At 42.0% G+C, this 26,910-nt stretch overlaps 1 protein-coding gene across 6 annotated transcripts in view; it reads right to left on the reverse strand.

Annotated features, from left to right (window-relative positions):
• MAPKAP1 (mitogen-activated protein kinase associated protein 1) overlaps positions 1 to 26,910 on the reverse strand; it is a 254,437-nt gene that overhangs the window by 18,920 nt on the left and 208,607 nt on the right. For 5 of the 6 annotated variants that reach the window (XM_021710147.1, XM_021710141.1, XM_021710144.1 and 2 more), the window contains 2 exons: positions 26,124 to 26,264; positions 9,165 to 9,302 (listed from right to left, as the gene is read on the reverse strand). In XM_021710147.1, coding sequence (XP_021565822.1) covers positions 9,165 to 9,302; positions 26,124 to 26,264 — 279 coding nt within the window. The remainder of the gene's footprint in view (positions 1 to 9,164; positions 9,303 to 26,123; positions 26,265 to 26,910) is intronic. The other variant, XM_021710137.1, reaches the window with a different exon arrangement.

A 26,910-nucleotide genomic window follows, 5' to 3' on the forward strand; every position in this document is an offset into this window, starting at 1 on the left:
TTTTGAGTCAGGGTCTCACTCTGTTGCCCAGGCTGGAGTGCAGTAGCATGATCATGGCTACCACAGTGTCAACCTGCTGGGCTCAGGCAATTTTTCTGCCTCAGTATCCTGAGTAGCTGGGACTATAGGCATGCATCAACCATGCCCAACTAATTTTTTTATTTTTTTGTAGAGATGAGGTCTCACCATGTTGCCTAGGCTGGTCTTGAAACCCTGGGTTCAAGCAATCCTCTGGCCTCTGCCTCCCAAAGTGCTGGGATTACAGGTGTGAGATACTGCACCCAGCCCTCCTTTAAGTCCTTGAACATATTTATAATAGCTATTTTAAAGCATTTGGCTACTAATTCTATCATCCTTGTCACTTTTGGATCTATTTTTATCGACTGAGTTTTCTCCTGGCTATGGGACACACTTTCCTCCTTCTTTGCATGTCTAGTAATTTTTAATTGAATGCTGGAGACTATAAATGTTACACTGTAGACTAGTTTGGTCCTTTCAAGATTCTTTTTAAGGCTTTATTTGGCAATGACTAGAGCAGTCTTTAATTCATAGCTAGTATAGTCCTACTCCTAAGGTATGGAGCTACTATTGAATGTCCTATATGCTCCACTCTGGCTATAAAGTTTACAGCTCCCCAGTAGTTGTCCTTTAGCCAGCTTTGCAAAGTCCGACCATTGGCATTCAGACCTTAATAGACAGTGAAAGATTCAAGGGATTCTTTTGGAGCTTCTTCTCTCCATACTCTGTTGTGCAAATTTCCGTTTTTTCAGCCTCCCTACCTCTGTCTTCTAGCACAGTAAGACTATTATACTCTCCTTGGGTTCTCCATCCCTGAGAAACTTTGGAGAAATGCGGAGGTGATGGTTAGTCTCACCTCTTTTGCTGTTCTCTCAGGGATCATAGTCCTGTATTGCTTATTTTCCAATGTCTGAACACAGTGTTATAGATTTTGTCCAGTTTTCTAGTCACCAGGCTCTTCTGGTAGCAGTTACTCTGTCTTGGAAGCTGCATATGGGAGTCTTGTAAGCAATACACATTTTGATTTTAATGGAAGTATGATTTACTTTTTCCATGTATATGAGAACAACTTAAAATCTAAGCTCCCCGTTTATTTATTATGAAAACACAATTTGGAGCTTGGCAGGAGGCAAGGGAAAACAGATTTTCCCCATTATTTATCCAGCTGAGAAATCTTTCACACAGAGTTTTTCACTAGGAAATAGCCCTGCACTTACCCTCTTCTCAATCAGGATCTCTTCTGATGATAAAATCAAATAAGAATGAATTTGAGGAAATGGTAATCAAAATCTAGGAAAGTGCAAATATATGCAAATTTTTCATTTTACCTAGATAATTGTTTCGTTATTATGGGTCCAAAAGGCCCAAGTCAACAATTAAGTGAAAACTTAATAGCAAGAAGGAAGCTTCTCCCAGGAGGAAAGGAAGCTGATTCCCTCAAAATGTTTTCTACTCTAACAAATACAACATGCAAATTCTTTCTTGTTTGCTAATAAGACCTAAAAAAAAATGAAGTTTACAGAGAATGTAAGAAAACTCACTGAGTATCTCAGTACTGACCAATTTTCCTCATAACTATAGATATTCTTACACATTATGTGAACATATCCCCAACAGTCCCATGAGCAACAACAGTGTGTGATGATGAATACAGGAGGCGTATTCTTCTTATCAACTGTTTGGGGCACAAAGTAGAATCTCCTGACTCCTATATTCACAGTGTTGACCCTTCCAGACACCACTGAACTGAAACACCTTTTTTCCAGGAACTACAGAGACAAGCACGTTGGTCCCATCTATCATACACTGAGGATAAAGAGTAATGGAAAAAGAGCAAGATGTTGGGTTTACCTTGTCACTACAACCTTGAAAAGTTCTTCTTCTATCTCTCTGTTGAAGAGCCACACTTGCTCTTGGCTGATTCCAAAATCCAGAAGCACTTTTAAAGGCTCAACGTGTCCAGGCAGAGTTAGAGACAGAGTCATCGAGCACTAACTATAATCCCTGGACAAAAGCTGCTAGATTTCTGGAGGATGCAGCTGGGCCTATAAACAGGCATGCCTAGTATAAAAGTCAGGTGTCAGCTAATGATGACCAGGTCAGTCAATGGGACACATGCTGGGTTGGCTGAGTTCTCAGGAGCCTGGCTAGGTCCAGCAAGCTGAACACCTCCAGCAAATCGTTCCATGAGACACATTGATGCCCTATTTAACAGTGGATTGTAGCTTGAGATTACTAGAAACCAAACTGGGTCAGAGATCCTAAGAATGGAGTCTGACACTAAATAACGTAAGCTGGCCCTATGCTTATAGATTCTTCCCACCTTTATCCTGTAACATACTCCAGGTCTTTTCCTCCCACATACTTGGAAAAATTGAGGTGGTCCCCTTGGTTGCCTAAACCCATCTCCCCTTGTTTTGGAAGGAGATGATAAATAAATCAAAATGCACTAAGCAGCACTTCCACAGGCACTCGCCTCCTTCACTGAATGTGCACCTCATCAATCACACTATTGTCTGCTTGAAAGGCGAGCCTTGTAAATGTCATATCCACTCAGGCCCAAGGAGAGGCGCATCCAAATGCAGCAAGGAGTTTTAATTGGATAGTGTAATTAAACTAAAAAACCCCAGCAGACTCCCTTTGACAGGATAGATGAAGACCCCTTTTAATAGGGCTAGGAAACATATCTGTTAAAAGGATGAGGCACTGCCTGCTCCTGATTGTGCTCCAGAGTACTCTTATGAAAAGGCAATTCAATAACTGGGGCATTTAATATGTTAGAGTTTGTTATGTTCTGTAATCAGGCAGTACTTACCGTATTTGATCTAGAACTTATGAAGTAAGTCCTTCTCAGAGAGTTAAAACACAATATAGCTAGCCCAGAGAGAGAGAGAGAGAGAGAGAGAGAGAGAGAGAGAGAGAGAGAGAGAGAATATGAATGAGAATTCTGTGCTAGAACATCCCCTGTCAAATAGGGAGCGAATACACTGGGTGGTCAGAGGATTCAATATTTGGGGCTGGGTTATACCCAAGTTGATTTTAGTAACAAACAGGAGTCCAATTACTACTCTTCCTGCTCTCCTTTGTTGGAAGAGGGGGTGGGGGATGCACTGACACATTTAGACACACACAGCCACACACATATAGCTCTACAAACAAGGTAACAGAGTTAGAGAGAACATGTGAAGAAGTTTGTGTCTGCACAGAGCTGTCTAACAAGCAGTCCAGGACAATCCCTTTCAGCTGGAATGCTAGTGTTCCAAGGACAAGTTGAGGGAACCCAGCATCTGGGTAGATCAAGACAGCCTCTGAGCTGGGGCTCAGGTGAGCTGCAGAGGTGAGATTCAGACTTCCTCATCTATAGTTTTCTAAAAAACAGCTGGATGCTTTGCTTTATTTAAACAAACCTCAAAATCAGTTTCTCTGGGCTCTCAGACTGATTTTTCTGTTTTTTTTCCTTTTAAGATTGGTGAAGGGTTTGTTTGAGGACTGTTTTACTCCCCCAAAGTCTGCTTGGAGCTCTATTTGCAAACCTATGAACATTCTTAATACTGGTCTTTCACTATGGGTTGATGAACCCATTAAGAACACGTAAGTGAATGTGTATAATCTATGAAAACTGGATAGTGAATTAAACCATCAAATACCTTTAGGTTTAAATGAAAACTACATAAAAGCATTTCAGCCATCAATTTGGCTATCACTTCTAGCCAGCATGAATTCTGCTGGAAAAGCTATTTTCGTGCAGATGTGGAATTCAATGGGAAAGACTGACTCGTGTACCGACATCAATCAAAATGTCGACTTCCCTGGCAGCTCTCAACAGTAAGGCAGGTTCAAAGGTCACAGGATAAAGAAAAAGCCAAGCTCTGGTTCAGTTCTAATATCTCTTCGGTAGAAGTCTTGCAAAAGTACCCCCTTCTGTATTAGCCTTGCTTTCATTAATCTTCTTGCCATCTTCTTTAACTAGTCATGCAGAACCGCTCGATAGCAAGACGTATAATGGGGAAGGCCCTGTGCCTATTACCGCGTTAACATTCTCTTAAGCCCCAGTGCAACAATGGAACGGGAAGGCAGAGGAAATCTGCGACTGCAGGGTGCAGTGCAGGCAATTCAATTATTGCCTGGGCTTACCTATGTACTTCTGACCTATAAAACACAAGAGGCCTTTGTGTCTAACTGGCTTGGCCATTAAGGTTGCTGAAGATCACAACAATGCTGATCTTTTCTATTTAAGCTAAATCAATGTGGACAAATCATTATTCAGTAGCTTTAATTTAATTAGTAAATTAAATACACTACTTTACAGATCTTGTCAAGTACTTATGAAAAGAAAGATTCATTTAAGCGGGAGGTCACCAATAAGCCCAGCTAATTTAACTCATAGCCTTAACTGAATCTCATCTCAAATATCCAACAGATTCTAGTCACTAGGGTTTAGTACCCTCCTGCAGTGTGGTTAACTCTTAACCCCAAAGAGTTCCTATCTTGTATCCAAACAGTGTTTTGGACAAAAAGCAAAACAAAACAAAACAAAAAAACCCCCAGCATAACCAGCATCAACAGAATCAGATTTCCTTTAAATTATACTATTGCAAAAGAATATAATCAGGTTACCTCTATTATGTTGCTTCCTTAAGATTTTATATGATCTATACTTAATTGAGATACAGAGTTCTTTTCAGCTATAAAGACGACAGCTACTTTATTAAGGTTTAAATCTGATTTCTTAATGATAGGCTGCTTCCTTCAAAGACTCTAAATCTGTACAACCTTCTTATAATGAAACCAGACCTGGCATGGTTGAATCTGATTCTTAAGTACTGCCTGAGAGTCTCGAATGGGTACTAGTTTCACAGAAAGGTCCCTGATTTTTGTTTCACTGTAGGAATTTGAGGCCAGCACTTAAAAATTAGAGAGCCTGTGTTTGAAACCAGGCACGATGGTGTGCACCTATAGCCCAGCTACTCAGGAGGCTGAGGCAGGAGGATCACGAACCCAGGTGTTTGAGCTCAGCTTGGACCACATAGTGACATATTGCCTCTTAAACAAAACAAAACACAACAAAACAAAACAAAACAAAACAAAACCAAAAACCCAAAAAGTCCGATGCCAAGACCAGTATAAGGACAGAAAATTATTTCTCTAAGACAATTAAACATAAATATGAAAACATTCTCTTCTTGTATGGGTATACATCTCTGATCAGTTAAAATGAAATCAAATCAATTTACCTTTTAGAGGTTTGTGACTTCCTTCAAAATAGCAAAATATATCCTAAGGAGTGGCAAAATCTGACTGAGAAATCACTGATTTTAATTATAATGGCATCATAGTTTTTTTTCTTTGAATCTAGAAAGGCAGAATTTATTCTTAATTTCTCAGGGTTTGTGATACACAGAGTTTTCTCAACTAACCCTTAAGAATCTATATTTGTATGTACAATTTTTTTAAAAGCATGTATCTATTTAGTCATTAAGTTCAGGTCCTTAAACACTCCCAGGGAAGAGCAATAAATCTTCCCTCTGAGGACCGGCCTGAGAGGGAAAAGTTGAGGATAAAGAGAAGAGCCATAGTCCTGCTATTTATGAAGTACGAGCCTGGGTCTTTCTGATCTCACAATATGTGTAATTATGTGTTCCACTGCAGCCACTCAAATGCTCAGTCCCTTTGCCAAGCTAGCTATTCACACACTTTTTGGATATGGCATCAATTAAACGAGTTGTGTTCCTTATGACGACCAAATTAATGGTCTGACAGCAGCTTTCTCAATAAACATTGCACACTGGCCATATTTGAAGGTTTAAAAAATCATTTCTTTTCTGTTCAAAATTCTGACAAACATGTCTCAAGTAAGACTGGGAATAACTTCATTATACTCCCAACACTTAATGCCTTTTTGTAAAGAAAGCTATTTAATAACATGTCCGCTCTGTTTTCACAACTAAATTATTCCAGTTGGTCACACGTTCTAGTCTTTGGCAAGACACTTGTGCTTTGAGAGATAAAAACATGGAAAAGGAAATATATTGCAGAAATCAAAAACCTTATCTACTTCTAGACTCTCTCTCTCTTTGCCATAATTCATTCAAGAAGGCCCCAAGAATAATTTTTGATGTAAACTCAGCTACAAACATACATCACTATGCTGATAAAAATCACAGGCTAAACTTATGAAATATAGTGACTTTCATTTCTTTAGTGATGTTAAAATAACTTTTTTCTAAGGTTCAACAGACACAAAGATAAAAAGGGTTACCATTAATCCTTTAAAAAAAAGAAAGAATGAAAAAGAAGACGCCTCATAGATTAATTCTGTGGTCTGATGATGGTCTGAGGATGAACTTTTAAGATTGAGTCACTGAATTAATTTAATGAAGACACTGGAAATCATAAAATACACAGCATCAAGCTGATTCACTTAATATATCTTTGGGTACTTATGACATAAATTACACTGAATAACTTTTGGTTTCTAAATTCTGGCTTCATTAAGTTCAATTTCAAGTCAACAAACTTTCATTGAGACAACTCTGCAGGCTTTGTGCTCGGGATTGAGGATATAGAAACTGGTCCCTGGGTCAATTAGTTCAGTATGGAGGTGGGGTAGAAGGAAGGGGTAGACCACAAATAGATAAATACAACTCTGAGGTGCTTAACTGGAGGTATGTACAAACTCCTGGGGGAAAAGTTAATGGAGAGCTTGACATTGGAGCTAGATCTTGAAAAAATGCGCAGGCTGAGTGTGAAAGGTGAAGGGTCAGGGTCTGAGGTGTATTCCGGGCAGTGGGAACAGTAGAAGCACAGGATGCATCATGTGCAAGTAGTTACAGTGACTACAGCCCAAATTTGAGATGGGAAATTATGGGCTATGAGACTACTGTAGTCAGCTGGTTGTCAATGTCTGTAAAGGTTATGCTGAGGAGTCTGAATTTTATTGTGCAAGCCTGTTACCTTTCAAATCTTTTTAAGCAGCAAAAACTTTTTATCATCTGACTTTTAAAATGCAGAATCCCCAGACAGAATTTCTTTGGTTGAAGGGGAGGCCTCATGCCCAATCCTGCCCTATACACAAATATATACCCCCAAGGTCCCTCTGAGATCCCTAGAGTTTCTGAGGAACATGGCCTGAAAAGCACTGCTGTAGGGGACAGGGACTTAGGAAGTATTTTACTGGAGTAGTGAGCCTTTATTCAGAAAGTGCCACTCTGGAGACAGAGTGAGAGAAGAAGAAACCTTTGTAAGACCCACATGTGAAGTTTTTACACAGAACTATCTGGTGTATCTGAAAATAAAACAAGACTTTTTTTACTAGACTGTCAATACTGAAATGATGGAACCACATCTACTCTGTATCCCCAATGTGGGGAACATGGCCTCACTTACACAGATGTGTAGATGTATAATAATTACTTCTTGACTGACTATTCCACGAGGTGACTGGGAGGTGCGTAGCTGTGAATCTTTCCTTCGTTCCCTACTAGGCTGGGTGTGTTACATCCCATACCTTTCAGTGCCTGAATCACCACCCGGGCACCGTGAGTGTCCTGATGGGAGTTTAAGGGAAAACTGAATCCTGCCTTCTATTTCTTTCCCTAACCTTTCCACTTCAGCTTATCCCTCTATGCAACACAGAAGTGATTGCCTTTTGTTTCTCAGAGACATGGAGAATTTATAAAATGTAACTTTTCAAAGCATCCTCAGTTCTTGGAAAGAAAGATGCCAGAACAATGACATCTTTATTGGTCAACAAGCTCAGTGAATGGGATTAGGAAGAAGATGTTTATCTGAAGGTAGAGGGAATCCAGTAGCTTTGGGGCAAGGCCCCCAGAGCAGCAGGCAACTTTCTCACGGCATCTTGCAGGGTCAGAGGCCTTATTGCATGACAGGAAGGGCGGGAAAGGGGTGGGATGGCCTTACTCCTTTCCTTGTGTCCCACTATGTTCTCTCTTCTTGCCAAGCTGTAGCCTGATGAGTTGAAAGGAGGAGAATATGTAGCCCAGCTGGGTTTGACACAAAAATTAAATGCATACCTATAAATATGGCGATGTGGCATGTGCCCAGCCTGTAAGCCGCTTCAGGACTCAGTGCTCTTGAGGCCCCAGTTTAGTCAGGGTTATCTCAGAAACTTGAACCATATCATCAACGCTTGCTGGCCTTTACATTTCTTACTGTTCCTTCTCAGTATGAATGTTCCTTATAACATTCGTTCTCAAATTTAGTGGACAGGGGATTAATAAAAATCAGATGCTTAGTCAAGTGACCAAATCAGAATCTGGTGGGGTGAGCCCTGGGTAACTGCATTTTTTAACAGGCTCTGCAGATAATGCCGATATGTACTAGAGTTTGCGAACCATTATCTTATAGCCTTCTTTAGGCAACTAATGAACCTCTATATAGTTTAAACTTTTTCTTCCATGGATAAATTTCAGTGTGATCTATGTGTCCTTTCTGGTCCTTGATTGGACTGGAGTCCTAAAAATGATTAAGTGATTAATCTAAATGCTATACCCAATTACTTAACTGAAAAAATATAATATGCCAAAATACACAACTGGACTGTATCTACTTTGACAATTTAAGTGGAGGAATGCCAACCCAGCAGCGATCTCTTCTGTAGGACTAGGCAAGAGTTTAATTATGAGCTGGCAGGTCATGCAGCTGCCAATAATCTGGGGGGTGTTGACACCTCTGGCATGATGGATATCTAAATCTAGTTGTCAGTTGCCTTGGGAAATCCCCCAACTTCTCTCGATCTCACATGGAAGGAAAGCAGGTCCAGGTCTGACTGGCCAAGTTCCCCAAATGGGATGGTGAAGGGAGCACAGTGTGAAATGAGGGCTCTGCTGAGTGCAAATTCCCAGTAGAAATCTGGCCCCATGCCCCCAGTCCCCAGAGCAGAGCTGCCAGGTCAGAAGCCAGGCTGCAAGGTTCTCTGCTGCCATCGAGACAGAACAGGATGGGGGCTCATGTCAAGCTCTGGGCACCTTAATACAATCCCGTTTGATTAAAAGAAATTTCTGGTAATGAATTAAACAGACCCAAGGAAAAAAGGACACAGGGGCAATATATTCTCCTGGCACCCAGACAAGAGGGGAAGAGAGGGGAAAGAGAGAAAGGAGACATAAATAAAAGGGACTACTCACTGGGGCTTTTTTCTTCAGCAAGGTCACAGGCACAGAGCAGGTCAGAATCGATTGAGATGGGTTTCTGCTTAATCCAAAACTTAGTGCTGGCTTTCTGATTCGTAACAGGGTCTATCTCCACTTTGTCTCCAGAGATACCTGTAAGGCCAAGGGGAGGACAAAAAAGAAGTCACGAGAAGTGGAAGGTGTAAGTGATTTCAGTGTAATCATTTGACCCGTTTTATAAATCCCAAATTGTATGAACATGAGCTCTTTCTTAGGGCTTTGGAGAATGCCGTGAGCTTCTTTAAGACAGACATATGAAGACTCCAAATGGCACACACAAAAGTAGCACAGTCTGGTTTCCTAAGTGGGTGAGTTGGGGGTGGGGAGCAACATCAAACTATATAAAAAGATATTAAGAAACATGCCTTCTTAAATATAACAGATACAATATAGGGCTTACTTACATATTGTTAACTGTATATTACCTCCTCAGTGTAATGAAATAAACTATAAGTTTCATTTAAAAACAGTTTTAATCTGTGTTTTTTTTTTTGTTGTTTAAGAAGAAGATCTGGGGTGGACAAATCTGCAACATCCCCTATGCCTAAATAGCTAAGCTAACAATGGACAGTTTCTGATCTGGGAATACCTTACATACTAAAATAGGGGGAAAAAACCCTCTCTCTTCCTTTCTGTGACACTAAATAATTATTCAAGCAACATTTAAAGGAAGTCACAGGAGGATCAAAAGGCCCTTTTCATAAAACCTTCCAAATTCAAGTCTTGGAGCCTGGCTTCAGGCTGTGGAGGTCACTGTTTCTCTGCTGAGTGAGAGACTCGGCACTGGGTATGCACTTTATGCAACAAAGACTTTATAACAGGAATCCAGAATGTTAAATATTGGCACTTCATGTTTCATTTTCAGAGCAGTAAAAGACATAACAGGTTGTACAGTGATTGGGAATAAAGGTGTTCATAGAACAAAGGTAATATCAGGTACGGGAAGTGTTCTGAGATAAGTGTGGAAATGCACAGCAGTTGTTTTCTCGGCGTTAAGGAGAGTACACACTTAGCTCAGCTAGGTCAGATGTGCTTTCTCCTCTTTCACTGAAAATTGAAGAATCTGTACATGAAACGAGACAAAACCTTCTACATGCCTTCTAGAGTGGGCCCCATATGGAACCTTAAAAGTAATTAATTTTTAGGCCATAGTTTAAAGGTCAAGGTCAAAGTAAAAAAAAAAATGAAGATCTATGAAAGAATTAAAATAATCCAATGTACATATTGCAACAGGAAAGGCAATCAGAGTTAATATATTTTATCCTAGCATCACAAAAAAATTTTTGAACAATATGTGAGAAAACTTAGTAGGTCAAAAACAGCTGCAGATAAATGAAACAGTTTAACTAACTGTCTCCCCTCAAAAACCCCAAACCACAAATACACACATCCCAACAACCACAGTCTGACAGAAAATTTAAATTAAAAAGAAACAAATACAAACAAAATCCTAGTGATGAGGTCTGCTACACACTCTGTTCGTGTCTATGTGTGAATAAATAAATCCCAAATACCAGTTAGACAAAGGCAGAAGGCTGTGTGCAGACAGACTACACAGAGCCTCCATGCTGTCTTCAGCGGAGACAATGCGGCGATGGTTGCTTAATCTTGGTCATTACTGTGTGGTCGTTGGTAAAGACAAAAAACTGGTATTTTTTTACTGATTGAATGCTTGAATTTGTCATTAGAAGTATTTCAGGAACACCACATTTCAATTAGGCATAATGTCGTAAGTCCAATTGACTCTGGATGTTCAGGTCTAGATGATTTTAGGAGGGCGAGGATGTATGAGGAGACCAATTTTATTACATTTCACTTAAAATAGATTACGACTACCCAGTTACATTCTTGCCTCCAATTTGGTCATTAATTGTTAAATATCTGGACATTTCTATAGTTCCTTAAAGAAGAAAAGTACTTAAGCCCTGGTTGTTGGCAGCAAGTGTGTTGTTGTGTTTCTCCTCTTTCAGTTTCTTATTTTAACATTTATATGAGTCAAAATGAGAAGAGCAGAATGAATGTGTGTATCTCTTATGTGGAAATAAACCCTGCTCCACCTTCTCTACTCAGAAAGAGAGGGAAAAAAATCAGCACCAGAGACAGTTTTAAAATTTTGTTCCATGGCCCTGTAACTCCTGAAGCCGTAGTCAGTCAATATTGTTAATGTACCTTGTTAATTTGATAGGATTTGTCAGGTAACTCCACTGGAAAATTATATAAAACTGTTCCAGATGAAAAGATGATAGTGACATGAATTAAAGTGATAGAACAATAGTGGAATATAAACCAGAAATGACACCCAAAGTGGTTGTTGATTTATTGCCGTACTGAGTTTGGTTCTGGGCTCCCATGTATATTAGTGCTACAAATCTGGGTCCATTTAGCAGAGGGACGCTCATACATACATCACCAGCTCCTGCTCCAAGCCAAGGTCACTCCCCATTGCATCAATCTTTTCAACAGAGCCTACTTCACAAAGCAGGACTTTTGTAACCATCTCAGATGTAACAGACTCTCGTCCTCTTTCATCTTTCTTTTATCATGTAAAGTACACTTTAACTTCTATTATTTTTATCTGCAAATTGTTACTGTATAGTTCATCCATTACGGGCTGTATCTCTGCATCAATGCCTAAGCTCCCCACAGCCACAAGAACACTTTCCCAATGACGCCCTTTCCTAGGGTTATTGTGCAGTCAGTGTTCACAGAGGTGAACCCCAAGACTGGGACTTGGGGATGAAGATGTGGAAGATGAATGCAATAGGTTCAAGATGGGCAGACAGGTGGAACACCATTTAAACAACTGGTGTATTCCAAAAAAATTGCCTGTAAATCAGATTTTTTTCTGAATTGAATCACATTTTCCCACTGACTTCTAGTTCCAGAGATACTTTATCTTCATTTTGGATTGATCTGTAATTGGCAGGAGCTCCCAACACTTTAGTTTTAAGTTTCTCTGCCCTGTAGGCTTTCAGTCAAGTAGTTAATGATCTGTAAAACACTCGCCTGCCTAGAGGAGTCACTATTTAAAGGAACCTGTAGGGGAATCTTTCCTGATGGGAAAAATCCTTTCCTACATTAAATAATCTCACCCTACTTGAGCTGTGAGCGTCTGGGCATCTTAAAGCAGCGCATGAAGCCCCCACAGGACCTCCTTTGCTCCTGACCCCACGGGGCAGCCCTCTGCTTCAGTCCAGGAGGACCTGCAAGCGGCTCATGGCGGAAGCACACCCAGATCCCACTGCTGAAGAGACAGAGAGAGCCTAGGCAGAATCCAGCTAGGAAGCAAACAGATGTCTTCTGTTCCTGGCCTGGGAGTCCTAGGTGTTCTTGGTTAAAAGGAGTTAGCTTGGGGGAGGGGAGGCCAGTTAGGAGGCTGGTGCCATAGTCTAGGCCAGGCCCAGGGATGGTTGGGGGTAGGGTGGAGTGGGGATGGGCACATTACAGATAAAGGTACCAGGCTTGGGCCAGTTACACGATGTGGGGTGTAGGGGAGAAGGGGAGTTGGAGAGGAGCCCGGGGCATCTTTGTGGTGATGAGGAGAGGGAGGGAGGAGGAGGTTATGGAGGCCAGGTTGGTGGAGCTCCCATGTGGGGAGGTTGGGTAGTACGACTGTGCCCCACTTGTCACTATCACTTCTCTATGCTCAAGGGAGTGGGGGCCTGGGGCTGGAAGCAGCACTGTCTTCCTGTGACAGTAGAGCACTGGGAGAAGAGGGCAGCTGCAGGCATGCTCTCTGGGGCTCTCTTCCTCCACGCAAAGAGCAAAGGTGCAGCCCTTGCAGGCTCACTGCCACATCTGCTTCTACAGGCTCAGACACCAGAAATCACTTGGGACAACTGTCTCCTTAGGCCCAATAGGTATGATGCCAATTATAGACAGCATTCATTGAACACCTATGTCTTATTAATAACAACTAACATTTACTGGCATCAACTATGTGCCAGCATGGTTAGAAATCCATTGTGTAAATTGATTTAGATCTCTTAACATTCTTATGAAGTTGGTTACTATATTTATTCCTATTCTATAGAGGAGGAAACAAACACAGGGAGGTTAAGTAACTTGCCCCAGATTACCCAGCTCCTAAGTGGCAAAGTTGGAACCTCGTTCTGGAATGTATCCTCTCAGTCAATATGTTATTCTACAATAATTGTGCTAGATGTTTCACATAACATACCCTAGCAGAGGGGAAGGTGCTTGTCTAAGGTCAGAGCTCTTAAGTGGAAAAGCCACTGTTCAAGCCCAGTCACTGTCTGGTTCCCAAGTCCTGGTTCTTTTTTCATTTCATTTATTTTATTTTAAAGATGTGGGTACAATTCGGGATTAGGTAGGTAAGTGGTCATCATACAGGTAAAGTTTGGGCCTCCCTTTGGTCCCCACTTTGCCTGGTTTGAGATCAGGTACACTTATTGATGTTATGTGCCCCCCTCCTTCCCCTGGTAGTTTCCTGCTACTGCCAATCCCTTTCCTATAGTGATATGATAAATATTCAGGGTCTGCTTCTAAGTGAGAATACATGGTACTCAGTTTTTTGTTTCTGGGATAGATCATTAAGTATGATAGACTCTACATCCATCCAAGTTGCTGCAAAGTCCATAATTTTGTCCTTCTTTATGGCTGCATAATATTCTATCATGCATATGTACCACACTTTTTAAAATTCAGTCTACTTTTGATGGGCAGCATGGTTGGTTTCACGTTTTTGCTATTGCATTTTAAGTCAAGATGATGCAACACAGAACTCCGCCCAAGCAGTCATTAGTCTCCTCTTTCAATTTTCACTAAGGAGTAAATTGATGTTCAAATATGCCAGTAAATGCATATGTTTATTTTTGTTCATACATGGCAGACTGGAGCATGAAGCCTAATCAATATTCTTTTTTTGATCACTGAGCATGGTTTTTTTCCCTTGGTTAAAGTTTGAATGTAAAGTCACCAAAGGAAAGGTAGAGGTACTTCTTAAAGTGTCATTTATGCACTATTTTAAGTAATTCACATTATAAATGTATTTGTAAGAAAATAAGGGAAGTTAGCATTTGTGAAATGAACATTTCTTCAACTTAAATGGCCAACAATAGAAGAATAGTTAATCCAACTGTGATGGAATATAACACAGCCAGGAAAAGTTTTGACTCGGAAAAAGTCTTATGACACAAAACTGAGTGAAAAGGACAGGAAAACCTTTTATAGAAAAGAGATCATGAGGTCCAGATGGAGGCCCAAACTTCATCTGCTTGTAAACCACTCAGGTACCTAATTCTGACTTGTACCCCAGAGCTTTATAATAACATCAAGTAAAAAAATAAATAAATAAAGATCAAAAGGATATGTTCCAATCTGGTAACAGTGTTTAACTCTAGTTAGTGGAATTATATCTTTTCCTTTTCTGTATTTTTCCAAAATAAACATTTCACCAAAAATAAAAGGAGACATCATTTTAAAAGTCGACATTTTGGTTTCCAATTCAGAATTCAGTACCCTTTCCCAACTTTTAGAATGTGGGAAAGGACGCACATACTAAAGTCTTGATAATGGTCAAATGTTATCAAGTTAGATAATACTTCCTTCTCACAATCTCAGCACCCAAGGGACAGTGCTGCTGGGCAGGTCTTATGAGATACAGGACACCTGGCCTGGTGCCACTCTCAAAAAAATGGTGTCCAGCAGGCTTCCTGTGCCCGGCTCGGACAGGTGGGGAAAAAGAGAGCACGGGGCTGGCCAGAGCAGTCAGGACAGCCCCCCCTTGGAAGCGAGGGGGGCCGTTCATCTCCGTGACCAGTGCTTTCCCCAGCCACTTATCCACAGCCATCCATCATGACCTTCTTGTGCTCCCACTTCTGACAGCTTCCAGATACAGTGAGTCAAACTTCACTGGAAGCAAACTATCACACCAACTGTCAAAGGCAGAAAACACAGCCTGATTGCTGTCCTACATCAACGCCAGCGTATAAATCCTCCCTTAACAAGACATCTCAAAATAAACAAAAATGCAACTCTAATGCCTATACAACTCTCTGGGGGAAACGATCTGTTCAAGGCTCTAGAGTTGTCACAAGGAGACCCTTGTCTGTTTTAACAAACCGAAACATTTCCATAAAAGGTAATTCGCACTGTGCAGCATCTTCTGCTAATGCAGACTTGAGCGCCCACTCCGGGCAGGCCCTGTGTGAGGTTCTGTGTTCAGTGGCTTATTGAGAACTCACAACACCTCTATTAGGAAGGCAGTATTAGCCCACTTTACATTTAAAGGCAGCAGTACAGGGAAGTTAGGGATGGAAATCTTACAATCAGAAAGTCCTCGGTTTACAGCTGGGCACGGTGGCGCACACCTGTAATCCTAACACTTTGGAAGGCCAAGGAAGGAGGACAGCTTGAGGTCAGGAATTCAAAACCATCCTGGGCAACAAAGCAAGACCTCGTCTCTACGAAAAACAGAAAAATTAGCCAGGCATGGTGGTCCACACCTGTACTCCTAGCTACTCAGAAGGCTGAGGCAGGAGGTTTGTCTGAATCCAGGAAGTCGAGGCTGTGGAAAACCACGATTGTGTCACTGCACTCCAGCCTGGGTGACAGAGTGAAACCCTGTCTCAAACAAACAAAAAAAGTCCTTAGTTCAAGTATCAGCTTTTCTACTTTGTAATTACATGACTTTGGATTAACTGCTATAAAATGGAGATGATAATAATACACACCTCACGGGCTTGTGAGGATGAAGTGAAATGAGGCATGAAAAGTGCTTGAACTTGTGTCTGATACATAGCTAGTGACTAATATGCTGCTTTTAATGACTATTGTCAGGAGTCAGGCATTGGGCTAAAGATGTGATACACACTCAGTGATGAGAGTCAGGCCTGGGGAGCTCAGGGAACCACGGGAGGGAAGTGAGCATGGGACCTGCCTGGCCCTAGGTCCGGGGGTTGAGAATTCTCCCAGGGACTTGTTCTACAACCCAGTCTTGGGGGCATCAGGATCCAGCTGGGAAGACTAATGCCCTCATCTTCACTAATCCCTTCAATAACATCTCACCACCGAGTGTCACACCTCTTCCTGCAACCTCCAAAGGCCCAATCCAGCATTAGGAAGAATGTTCTCAGACCTGGAGTTGTGAAAACTTTTGTGATAGGGAATCCCTTATCCTATAAGGTCTCTAGGTCATTAATCAGGAGACCCTGATTTTGCTGGCACATTCCTATTGGTGTTATCCTGGGCAAAGTTACTTCTTAGTGAGTGGCTTCTCTGAGCTTCCTCCTTTGTAAAATGGGGATAACAATAGTACTAACTCCTGAGGTGTCATGAAGATGGAACGGCATAAGTACGTAAAAAATTTAGCATGTGCCAGGTACAGTGCCTCATGCCTGTAATCCCAGCAAGCTGGGAGGCTGAGGCAGGAGGACTGCTTGAGCCCAGGAGTTTGAGACCAGCCTGGGCAACATAGCAAGACCTTGTCTCTACAAAAACAAACAAACAAACAAATCAAATAATTAGCTGGGTGTGATGGTATGCGCTTGTAGTCCCAGTAATTTGGGAGGCCGAGGAGGGAGGATTGTTTGATCCCAGGAGAGTCTGAGGCTGTGGTGATCTCTGATTGTGCCACCGCACTCCAGCCTGGGTGACAGAGTAAGAGCTCGACTCAAAGACAACAGCAACAACAACAAACTTAGTATATGCTGGCATGTAACAGAGCTCAATTAATTATCACTCAAATTATTAATAAAGACCTTCCCAGCCCACAGTGAATCAAGTTAGCAAACTGCAGAGCTGAGGTCGAAGTCCAAGTCTAGCTAAGTTTACCATATGTTCTGACCTGCCAGCTGCTTTCTACTGTCCCAAAGGAGAATGCTTGACTCTCAGAAAGCACACCCTTCCTCAAGACACTCTTAAAATACCCCTCAAAGAAGTTAAAACACCATTTTGGCAAAAATTAGGGTATTTAACATTCCATGTCTCAGTGTGTTTCCTGAGTTATTGTTTATTTGCTCAGACATCATGAGCTTGGTTCAATTTGCTACAACTTTGAATTTAAGACTACAAAAGCTCCACTGTTTTTAAATCCTGGAGTAGCTTTTTATGCAATTCTACAAGCCTCTTGTCTTCAGATTACCCAGAGCCGATGAAAGCCTGAGAAAGCCCCCAGGGAGTGCCACTGAACAACTCTTCGCCAGACTGGATTTTGCTGAATATACACAGACAATCGATAGCATCCACAGAGCAGTCAGGGAAGTCTTTGAAACTTGTCTGAATTTACACATAAGATCAGACACACAGGCTGTTTGAACTTAATGAGACCTCAGAGATCACCTAGTCTGGGGCTTTCATTCTCCATATGAAGAAATTGAGGCTCAGGGCTTGGACATGCCTTGTCTGATGTCACCTATTAATGACAGAGCTGTAACCATAATTCATATCCCCATACTACTAGACCAGGGCTTAAACAGACCAGCTCTCCTGACTTGCAGGAATGCTATGTATTCACACACCAATCAAATGCATTACAATATAAAAAGCACTGCCTCTAGCAATTTGTTAAGTCACCCAAAACAGACGACAAAATCATATTTTGAGTCATAACTAAAATGAAACCCAGTAGAGCCTTCCCTTCTTGAGCTCAAGCGGGGTACCAGACCCCAGGATCACTGTTCAATTCAAGGGACTAACCATTACAAAACCAGTTGGGAGCCACAGCTAAAAGCTGCCAATTCCAATGTGTGGTCAGAAGAGACTCAATGACAAGTCTGAGTGTACCTGACTAGACTGTTATCCTTGGCACTCAAATTAAAGGGCAATCTGGACACGAACGAATGGACGGCAGCAGTCAGCACAAGGCTTGACACTGGGGCAGAGCTTTTGAAATAAGTTCTGAGACTTTTAAATACCAGCAATAACTGACTTTGGATAAGGGCTAATTCTTCTCTGCAGAGAAGGCAACTACAAATATTTTTTACTGGGGCAGTTAGATCACCAAACTAAATACCCTCTCGGTAAAGGGATGCTTCAGGTGAGCTTATGATGTCAGCTAGGAAGGAGCAATGCTGTTCCCTAAGATGACTGATTCTATCACTTGCAGAGTGGGGACAACCAGGGTCTTCTCCAGAATCAGGCCTGCTGCCCTGCTGGAGCCCAAGTACAGAGCATGAGGAAGTGACAGAGTATAGAACCTCGGATGAACTCCTATGAATCCTATTCCCATTCATTCCATTTCACCAGTGCTCCTCAACTTTTTCCAAGCTTCAATTCTTTCTCAGTCACCTGAGGAACCTGACGCATTGTCATTAATAACCCTGGATTACTCAAAAGGAATTCTCAAAAGGCAGCAGGGAGCTAGAGGAAGACATGCAGTTAGAAAAAGCCCCCAGAGTCGCCAACACTCCCAGTCAGGAGATTTTCCTTAACCCAATCATTGCATTAAGCAATAATGTGCTAAAGGAATTTTTGGGAGGCAGTCTTGATAGTATGTGTTCTGCTACCTTATATTTCATGAGCATTAAAGTCAATTCTGAATTTTGGTTCAGAAAATATTGTCACAATAAGAACAGAAAAATCATTCAATACCAGAATCGCCATCCTCAAATTACTGAATGGACCCAGGGATTGTGGAGTGAAGCATGGTGCATGTTTTCCTATGATCATTTTAGTGCCTTGGAATGGAGAAGGGCGTCTCTTCAGTGCTTGATGAGAAAATGAAATGGAAACATGGAAGGAAGATCAACCTACTTCCTAAGAACATACATTTCCCAATTATGTCATTACTTGAACTGTACTCCACAGGTACCCCACTGAACGCTAACGGGAGAAAATATTTCATTCATACAGCCACCCAGAACTACTTTTAGTGTGAGGGTGAGTCTGAGGAGTAATAAAATCCAGACCAGCTGCTTGCTTTCACTCACTCTTGTGTTGTTGCCCTGTTTCTGAAGTATGCTTATGTATATTAAAAAGTAACACTGTAATAAAGTCTTCCTTTGAGTGCTGGCTTGTAGTTATTGACTAGGGTGTTAAATATTAACCACAGTAGAACAGCTAAAGCAGGGAAGACAATAGATGGCAAAGTGCTGCCTCGCATCATGTTCAGGCCCAGAGCAGACATCTTTAATCAATCACAGAGTTTCTTTACATTGCCCTCAGACACAGCTTGAGATGCTGTCTCAGCGTAATGCTCTGGGTGCCTTTACATACTTGATTGGAGCCAGTTTATGAGATGAAACCTTTTTGCCTTCTCTAAGACACGTGGCATTGTACTTGATATTTTGGTAAATAACCACCCTAATCACAAGTATTGTGATTACACATTTTGGATTGTAAGTAACCATGGAACCCTTTGGTAGAGATTATTTTATGTCATCCACCTGTAGATCCTATACAGAATCTATATATTCCATATAGAATTATGTCAGGTTTTATATGTAATTATGACCCAGATGGGATTCATGGTATCTATGTGTTCAGTTACAGATCCTTTCAATGACATGAGAAGGATCTATATTTACAAATGATAAGGTGAAGGAATCAAGTCAGTGTTAGTGGCACAACTATCTAACCACTGCTCAGCTTCAGACCCTGTTTTGAGAAAACAAGGCTGACCTGCCTGGTCAGTAAAAACAAGCCCAGGCAAAGAGGTAAGGAGTAAGACGGTCCTCATATTGTAAGGTTGTGTGTTCCAAACACAATTCAGGGGAGATTTTGAGCCAGTAGGTCTGGGATGAGACAAGGGTCTTGGTGACTCCAGTACGTGGTCACGGTTGGACCCACTGCTCTAAGGTGCTATGTAAATGAGAAGTATCACTGTGGAGATGTTTTGGCCCTCTCTGCCTTGGTTCTTGCACTGGTTTCTGGGCATTTCCTTGGTTGGTATATCATAATTCAGTTTCTGCCAGTCAGCCAACAAATACTTACTGATAATATAATATGGGCTTCCTAGATCGGCATACACCACCTAACCCTTTTCATTTCAATGCTCTTCCCCCATCAGCCTTGGCACTTTTGGATAGCACCCATGTCTCAGTGCCTGACCTCCCTCAAGTGGTCTGGCACATGAGACCAGGAATATGGGAGATCAAGTTATTGGAAATAACCTCAACTTGGCAGAATATGGGAGATCAAGTTATTGGAAATAACCTCAACTTGGTCTTCCCTCTGGGCCCAGACCTAACCTCAGAATCCTTTCCTGTACAGCCCTGTAAGTAGCCTCTTCCCATCCAAGTCGGTTCTTAAATTGAAATCTCTTCACCACTTCTGCTCTGCCAGCCCAGAAGTCTTGCCAAACAAAGTCATCATGCCTAACCATTCCTGTATTTCTCTAGAACATTCTTGGAATACTTCCTTTTGTCTGCTTCCCCACTTGTTGGGCCTAAAAGTACAGATGCCCAAAGTGTAGACTTTGCTTGATTCCTGTATTTCTCTAGAACATTCTTGGAATACTTCCTTTTGTCTGCTTCCCCACTTGTTGGGCCTAAAAGTACAGATGCCCAAAGTGTAGACTTTGCTAGCTGATGCACAACATCTAAAGGGAGTGGAGGAGGGAGGTGCAGTTCTTGTGCTACATGGACGTTCATCTCCAGATGCGAGGGTAGGGACAAGACTGAGGGATGTGCACAAGTTGTGGAAATAGCCGACTAGAAGTAATCACTTTCCTCTGCGAGGACAAGTTATTAATGACTGAGGCGTCTGTGGCATGATGGAGTGGGTCTCGTACTCTGGATGGGGTTTCTGCCCCAGTTCTGCTTGATATCCCACTGTGTATCTAATGGCTGAGGGGGAGGGAGGGTTAGTACTTATTAAGTAATAGCTATATGCCTATAAACATTTAGTGCTTCACATGCATGACATTATTTCATTTACTCCTCCAAGCCTCAGTTTTCTCAGTCATGAAACAGAAGCAACAATACCAACGTGCTATGTGGAGTAAATGAGGCAACAGAGGTGAAAGAGCTTGGTGTACTGTAAACTATCAGAGAACTACAGAGTATCAGCACAAGGATGACTTGTACGTATGGCATAGTACCACAGTGAGGCTCAGGACTCAGCCTCAGACCGCCGTGAGTTCTGATCCCAGCTTCATTATTTACCTGATTTTTCTTATACCCCAGTTTCTTCATAGAAAAAATAGAGATGAGACCAGTACTATCCAGTAGTAGTGCCAACGCATTTAAGGAGAGAGACTAGCAAAGTACCTAGCACATAGTAATAAGCACTTGATAAACAATAACTGCTTTTAACAATTATTATTTCTTTATTTTTATTAATTTTGTGTAGAAGTCTCACTCTGTCACCCAGGCTGCAGTACAGTGGCTTGCTCATGGCTACCGCAGCCTCGATCTGCTGAGCTCTGATCCTTCCACCTCGGCCTTCCAAGTAGCTGGAGCTACAGGTGCACACCACCATGTCTGGCTAATTTTTTGATTTATTGAAGAGATGAGGTCTTGCCAAGATGCCTATGCTGGTCTCGAACCTCTGGATCCAAGGAATCCTCTCACTTCAGCTTCTCAAAGTGCTGGAATTATTGTGAGCCATTGTACCTAGCCAAAAAAATTATTATTTTTTATTTTATTTTTTTGAGTGAGAGTCTCATTTTGTTGCCCAGGCTGGAGGGCAGTGGCACGCTCACAGCCACCGCAGCCTCGACCAGCTGGGCTTAGGTCATCCTTCTGCCTAAGCCTTCCAAGTAGTTGGAACCACAGACATGTGCCACTATGCTGGGCTAATTTTTCTTGATTTATTGTAGAGATAAGGTCTCATCATGTTGCCCAAGCTGGTCTTGAATCCATGGGCTCAGGCAATCCTCACCTCGGCCTCTCAAAGTGCTGGGATTATAGGCGTGAGCGACCGTACCCAGCCTTACTATTTCTTATTAACATTGCTTTAAAAAGATCTACTCTTTGCCATATGTTTTATGAATAGAATTCAACAATTTTTCAATCATAGAAAGGTCTGGTGGAAAATCTGTTTAAGTCTGTGCCTTGCAGATCAAAGTTTCTCCCATCCCTTAACTATCTCAGAAGCAAATGGCAGATGGTAAAGCCAAAGTGTTGGTTAATACCACTCCACCATAAGACAAGCAGCTGTAGCGCTACTGTGGAGCTTGGGGACTCTGGTCCTCTGTTGCAATCCTCTGTCACGTGCTCTTACTACCACTAATTCAGCGTGGACAGGTGGTTTTCTGTGGAATCAGCAGGGATGTTGGGCAAATGCCACACACAGACAGTTTCCACTTAGAAGAACTTGCCACAGGGGCCAAGCGAAATCTCTGTTCTGATTGACACAGGATGGACGGGCAGGGGAGACCATCCATCAGTGTCAGGAAAGATCTGAAGCACCTGGCTAGTCAGGTGAAATAAAATAAATTATTTACTGATCTCAGAATCCAGCTGCTCACTTGAATGCTCATAAAGGGTCTGCTGTTTGCCTCCCTAAACTTGGCAGTAGAATGTTTCAGGAGGAAAACATTTCTGGATTGCAGTGTGGAGGTTGTTGTTGTTGTCAGAATAAAGGGGTGTTATCATCTGCTTCATAAGGAGGGAGAGAATGCTTTAAATTACATAGCTGACCTAATCTACAACAGAAGAGAAAATGAGCTTATTAATTCACTGCATGATATAATACTCATAGGAACAGTTTATCTAATTATCACAAAATTTCTTAGGATTAATTATGAAGTTTCTGCTTATAAAGTGCTAAAGACTGAATTCAGTTTCTTAACAGAAACAAATGTTCTGATGTGTTTTAGAAGTGCCTCAGAGCTGTGACTCTCCAGCAGAGGGCGCCATGTGCGCCACTGGAAGCATTCAGAGGTGACTGGGCCCAGGCCTCCCATCTCATGTCAGAGAACCACTGCTCTAGAGAGACATTTGCATCACTGTCATCATCCACTTAAGCCTGACAATTCTCCATGTGGCCACAGTAAAACTATGCCAGGAGAGCTACCACCTAATCTGAGTGATACGGTTCGATACTGTCAAGATAGTGGACTAAGAGAGAAGGCAAAATATCAACGATAACGATACCAGGGCAACAGAATACAGTTTCTTTTTTTTTTGAGTTGGAGTCTCACTCCGTCGCCCAGACTGGAGTGCAGTGGCCGCTCCCGGCCACCGCAGCCTCGACCTGCTGGGCTCCGGCGATCCTTTCGCCTCAGCCTTTCAAGTAGCAGGAACTACAGGCGCATACTACCATGCCCGGATGATTTTTTATTTTTATTGTAGAGATGAGGTCTCACCAAGTTGCCCAGGAGGGTCTCGAACCCGCGGGCTCAGGCAATTCACTCACCTCAGCCTCCCAAGGCGTGGGATTACAGGCTGAGTCACCGAGCCCAGCAAGAATACAGTTTCTAAGTGCCAGACATTTTCATATACACTTAAAATGTAAACATTATACTCTCCATTTTATAAATGACAAAAACTAAGATTAAAAGGTGACACTTGCAGGTAGCAGAGCTTGGATTTGAACCCAGTACTGACTGCCTGCAGAGAGTTTTAGTAGATTCTTTTGCTTTGAATGAATATACAAGTCAGAATCTGATGAATTAAGTTTGTCTTTTTGCCTTTGGACGAAGGTGGGGAAAGAGGCCCATGACCTTGGTCACCATTCCAAGGCACAGCTTTTCATACTGGGGAATCAGCAGGGATGGACTGGCTGACTAAGCTCACCTGGGAACATAACCTTAGCCCTCTGTCTTGACCACAGCTGGGTTACTTATTGGGTTTCTTAAAATCAGGCCCACTCAGAAAAAGCAGACTCTTTGCTAGTGGGCAAGTAACACAGCCAAATACAAACTGATGGACATCTAGGTAGCATTCTTACTTCAGTAAAATTTTATTTTTATTTCTTATTTTATTTTTTGAGTTGGAGTCTCACTCTGTCAGCCAGGCTGGAGTGCAGCTGCACGATCATGACCACAGCAGCCTTGACCTGCTGGACTCAGGCAATCCTTCTGCCTCAGCTTTCTGAGTAGCTGGAAATACAGGCACATGCCACCAGGCCGGCTTATTTTTTCATTTATTGTAGAGACCAGATCTTGCCAAGTTGCCCATGCCGGTCTCAAACCACAGGGCTCAGGCAATCCTTTCGCCTCTACCACCCAAAGTGCTGGGATTATAGGCAAGAGCCACCACACCCAGTTACTTCAGTAAAATGTTAATTGGAAACATACATGCAGAAAGTGCATGTTGTTGAGAACAAAAAATTGGTTTTGCTACGTGTCATTTCTCTTAAAGGCGTAGTTTCCGAGAACCTACTTACAACATTAAATGAAGACTTTACTGTATAGAGACCTAGGGGAGAAAAGGTGGTGTCTGTGTTTTGGTTCAAAGTTACTGGGGCCTAATTCATTTGGTCTGATATAATCTCCATCATCTTAGTGGCTGTTTACTGAGCATCCGCTATATGCCAGGCACCTTTCTAAGTATTCTGCACATTCTGTGACATTTCCTCCTCATAATTACCCTATGAGGTAGGGACTGTTATTATCTGCATTTTAGAGGTAAGGAAACTGGAGCTCTGAATCATTTGCCAGTGGTGATATAGCTAGTAAATGAGCAGGTCTGTAGCCAGGTCTCTAGCTCCTGAGTATGCCTTGAAGTGCTGCCACTCTATTCACAGCTCTCACATGCAGATGTTTGCCAATGCCAGGCCTGAGCTGAGTGCTTTACACAGGGTATCTTACTTGTTCCCCTCAACAATACCAAGATGCTGGTACTACTGAGATTCCCACTTGATAGAGTTGAGGTTCAGAAAGATTAAGGCACTTGGTTAAGGTTATGACTGGTTACTGATAGAGCCACTGGTTGTGATGCACTCACCCATCTCTTCATTACTTAGCTGTACTAAGTTCCTGTCAGTCAAGTGGGAAGGAATGTTTGAGGAGATTTTTGAAGCTTATTATATGTTAGCCAGATTCAGACTAATGCCAACATTAGAAAAGGTTTTGCTATGAGAAACGTACAAAGCATTTGTGAGAAACAGTTAGTGAGCCTTCAAATTAGAATTCAAACTTTTTCCCTTCATGCACAAGGCAAAGGAGATGCAGGAAAGGGCGATGTGGCAGAGCTGGGTGCAGTTCAGCTCCCTGACTGAGTAAGCCTGGAATCCCTACCCACTTCTCTTCTCCCCACCACATATGGGAACCCCTTTGTTAAGGAGCAGGTGTGTTTGAGATGGCCAGACCAAGTTTACTCCTGACACCACCACTGGCCCACTGTGTGAGCTGGGCATAAGATTTTATGTCTCTGCACCTCATTTACCTTCTCTGTTAGATGGGGCCAGTAAAAACACCTGTCTTTTAGGTAGTTAAGTGTACATGTAAAGCACTTAACACAGTGACTAATACACAGCAGACACCTGTAAAAGGTGGCAATGATGATGGTGATGAGTATTCATATTATGTGACCACTATGACACTTCTACTCCTGTTGGGTTTAAATTAAAACAGAAGTTTAGCACATAATTGAAACAAATTAACCCCAAGTGTTACTTGAAAGTTAGTTCAAGATTATCTGATAGGGATCCAAATATAACTTCTGAGATCATTAAAAAGTTTCCTGAATGAAAGCATGAATGAATAAGCAATTAGTACACTGAGTAAGGAAAGGTAAATGGCAGCATTACCAAGCAGTTTCAAGGAGAGAATGTGAGAGAATTACAGGATGAGAAGAATTATGGAACTTCACAGAAGTCAATCAGTTTGAAAAGAGCCTCAAGTTAGTTCTATTTCTAATCTTCTGCTTCATAAAAAAGAAGACAAGACAGAGCACTCAAGAGGGAAAAAGGATGTACTTTAAACTTCATTGTTTAAACATTTTCTCAGAAAACAAATTACTTCTAGTCATTCAGGTCACATAAAAGTTGTATGTTGTTTCTCTCCCGATTTCTACATTGACTGCTGATATAAAGAGTCAGTTCATCATCTGTTCATGCACTTACCTAACTGTACATCGGTTGTGAATCGTAGTCTGTGGATCATGCTGACTTTGAATGACTTGTAATGGTGGCTGCTAAGCATATCCTGTACTGTGGCTATGTCAATTTGTGAATCCTCTTCAAAAACCCCGTCTGCCCTTGAACCTGGGGAGGAAAAAGCAGTTTAACACATAAAGATACATGAGGCTTGGCAAATGGTGTCTGCTTAAAATGCTTTGGGATAAATTAAAATAATATGGGCTATTTAATTTGGAGAAGAAAAGGCTGAGCGATGACTTAATAATGCCATTCCAGTAAACAGAGAATGCTAACATATTAATCATTCAACAATTAATTCCACAAACACTGCCTATGCTATGGCAGGCCCTTGGCTGGGCAGCCAGGATACAAGGAAAATAGAAAAATTCCTGCTTACTCTCAGCAGAAAGCCCAATCTCCACAGGAGTAAGTCAAAACCAGAAGAGCATGGGTGGTATCATACTTCTTGTTTTTTCTAAACATGATTTTCCTGATCATGAAAGTAACCACGCTCCTTGAAGAATTCCTGTCCTTTCCAAGATTCCTAAACCTAAATCTGGCCTGGCTAAGGGGAGGCGCCTGCTGGTACTTGGATGTCTGTGACAGTCTCCTCACTGGCCTCCTGGTCATCAGTCTCCCTGTGCAATCCGGCTACCACAGACTTTCCGATCCACTTTCTTTCTTTTTTTTTTTTTTATTTGAGTTAGAGTCTCACTCTGTCGCCCAGACTGGAGTGCAGTGGCCACTCCCGACCACCGCAGCCTCGACCTGG

Source organism: Carlito syrichta, unplaced genomic scaffold (genome assembly GCF_000164805.1).
Source record: "Carlito syrichta isolate Samal-C Ts95f unplaced genomic scaffold, Tarsius_syrichta-2.0.1 Scaffold75497, whole genome shotgun sequence".
NCBI classification, from domain to species: Eukaryota; Metazoa; Chordata; class Mammalia; order Primates; family Tarsiidae; genus Carlito; species Carlito syrichta.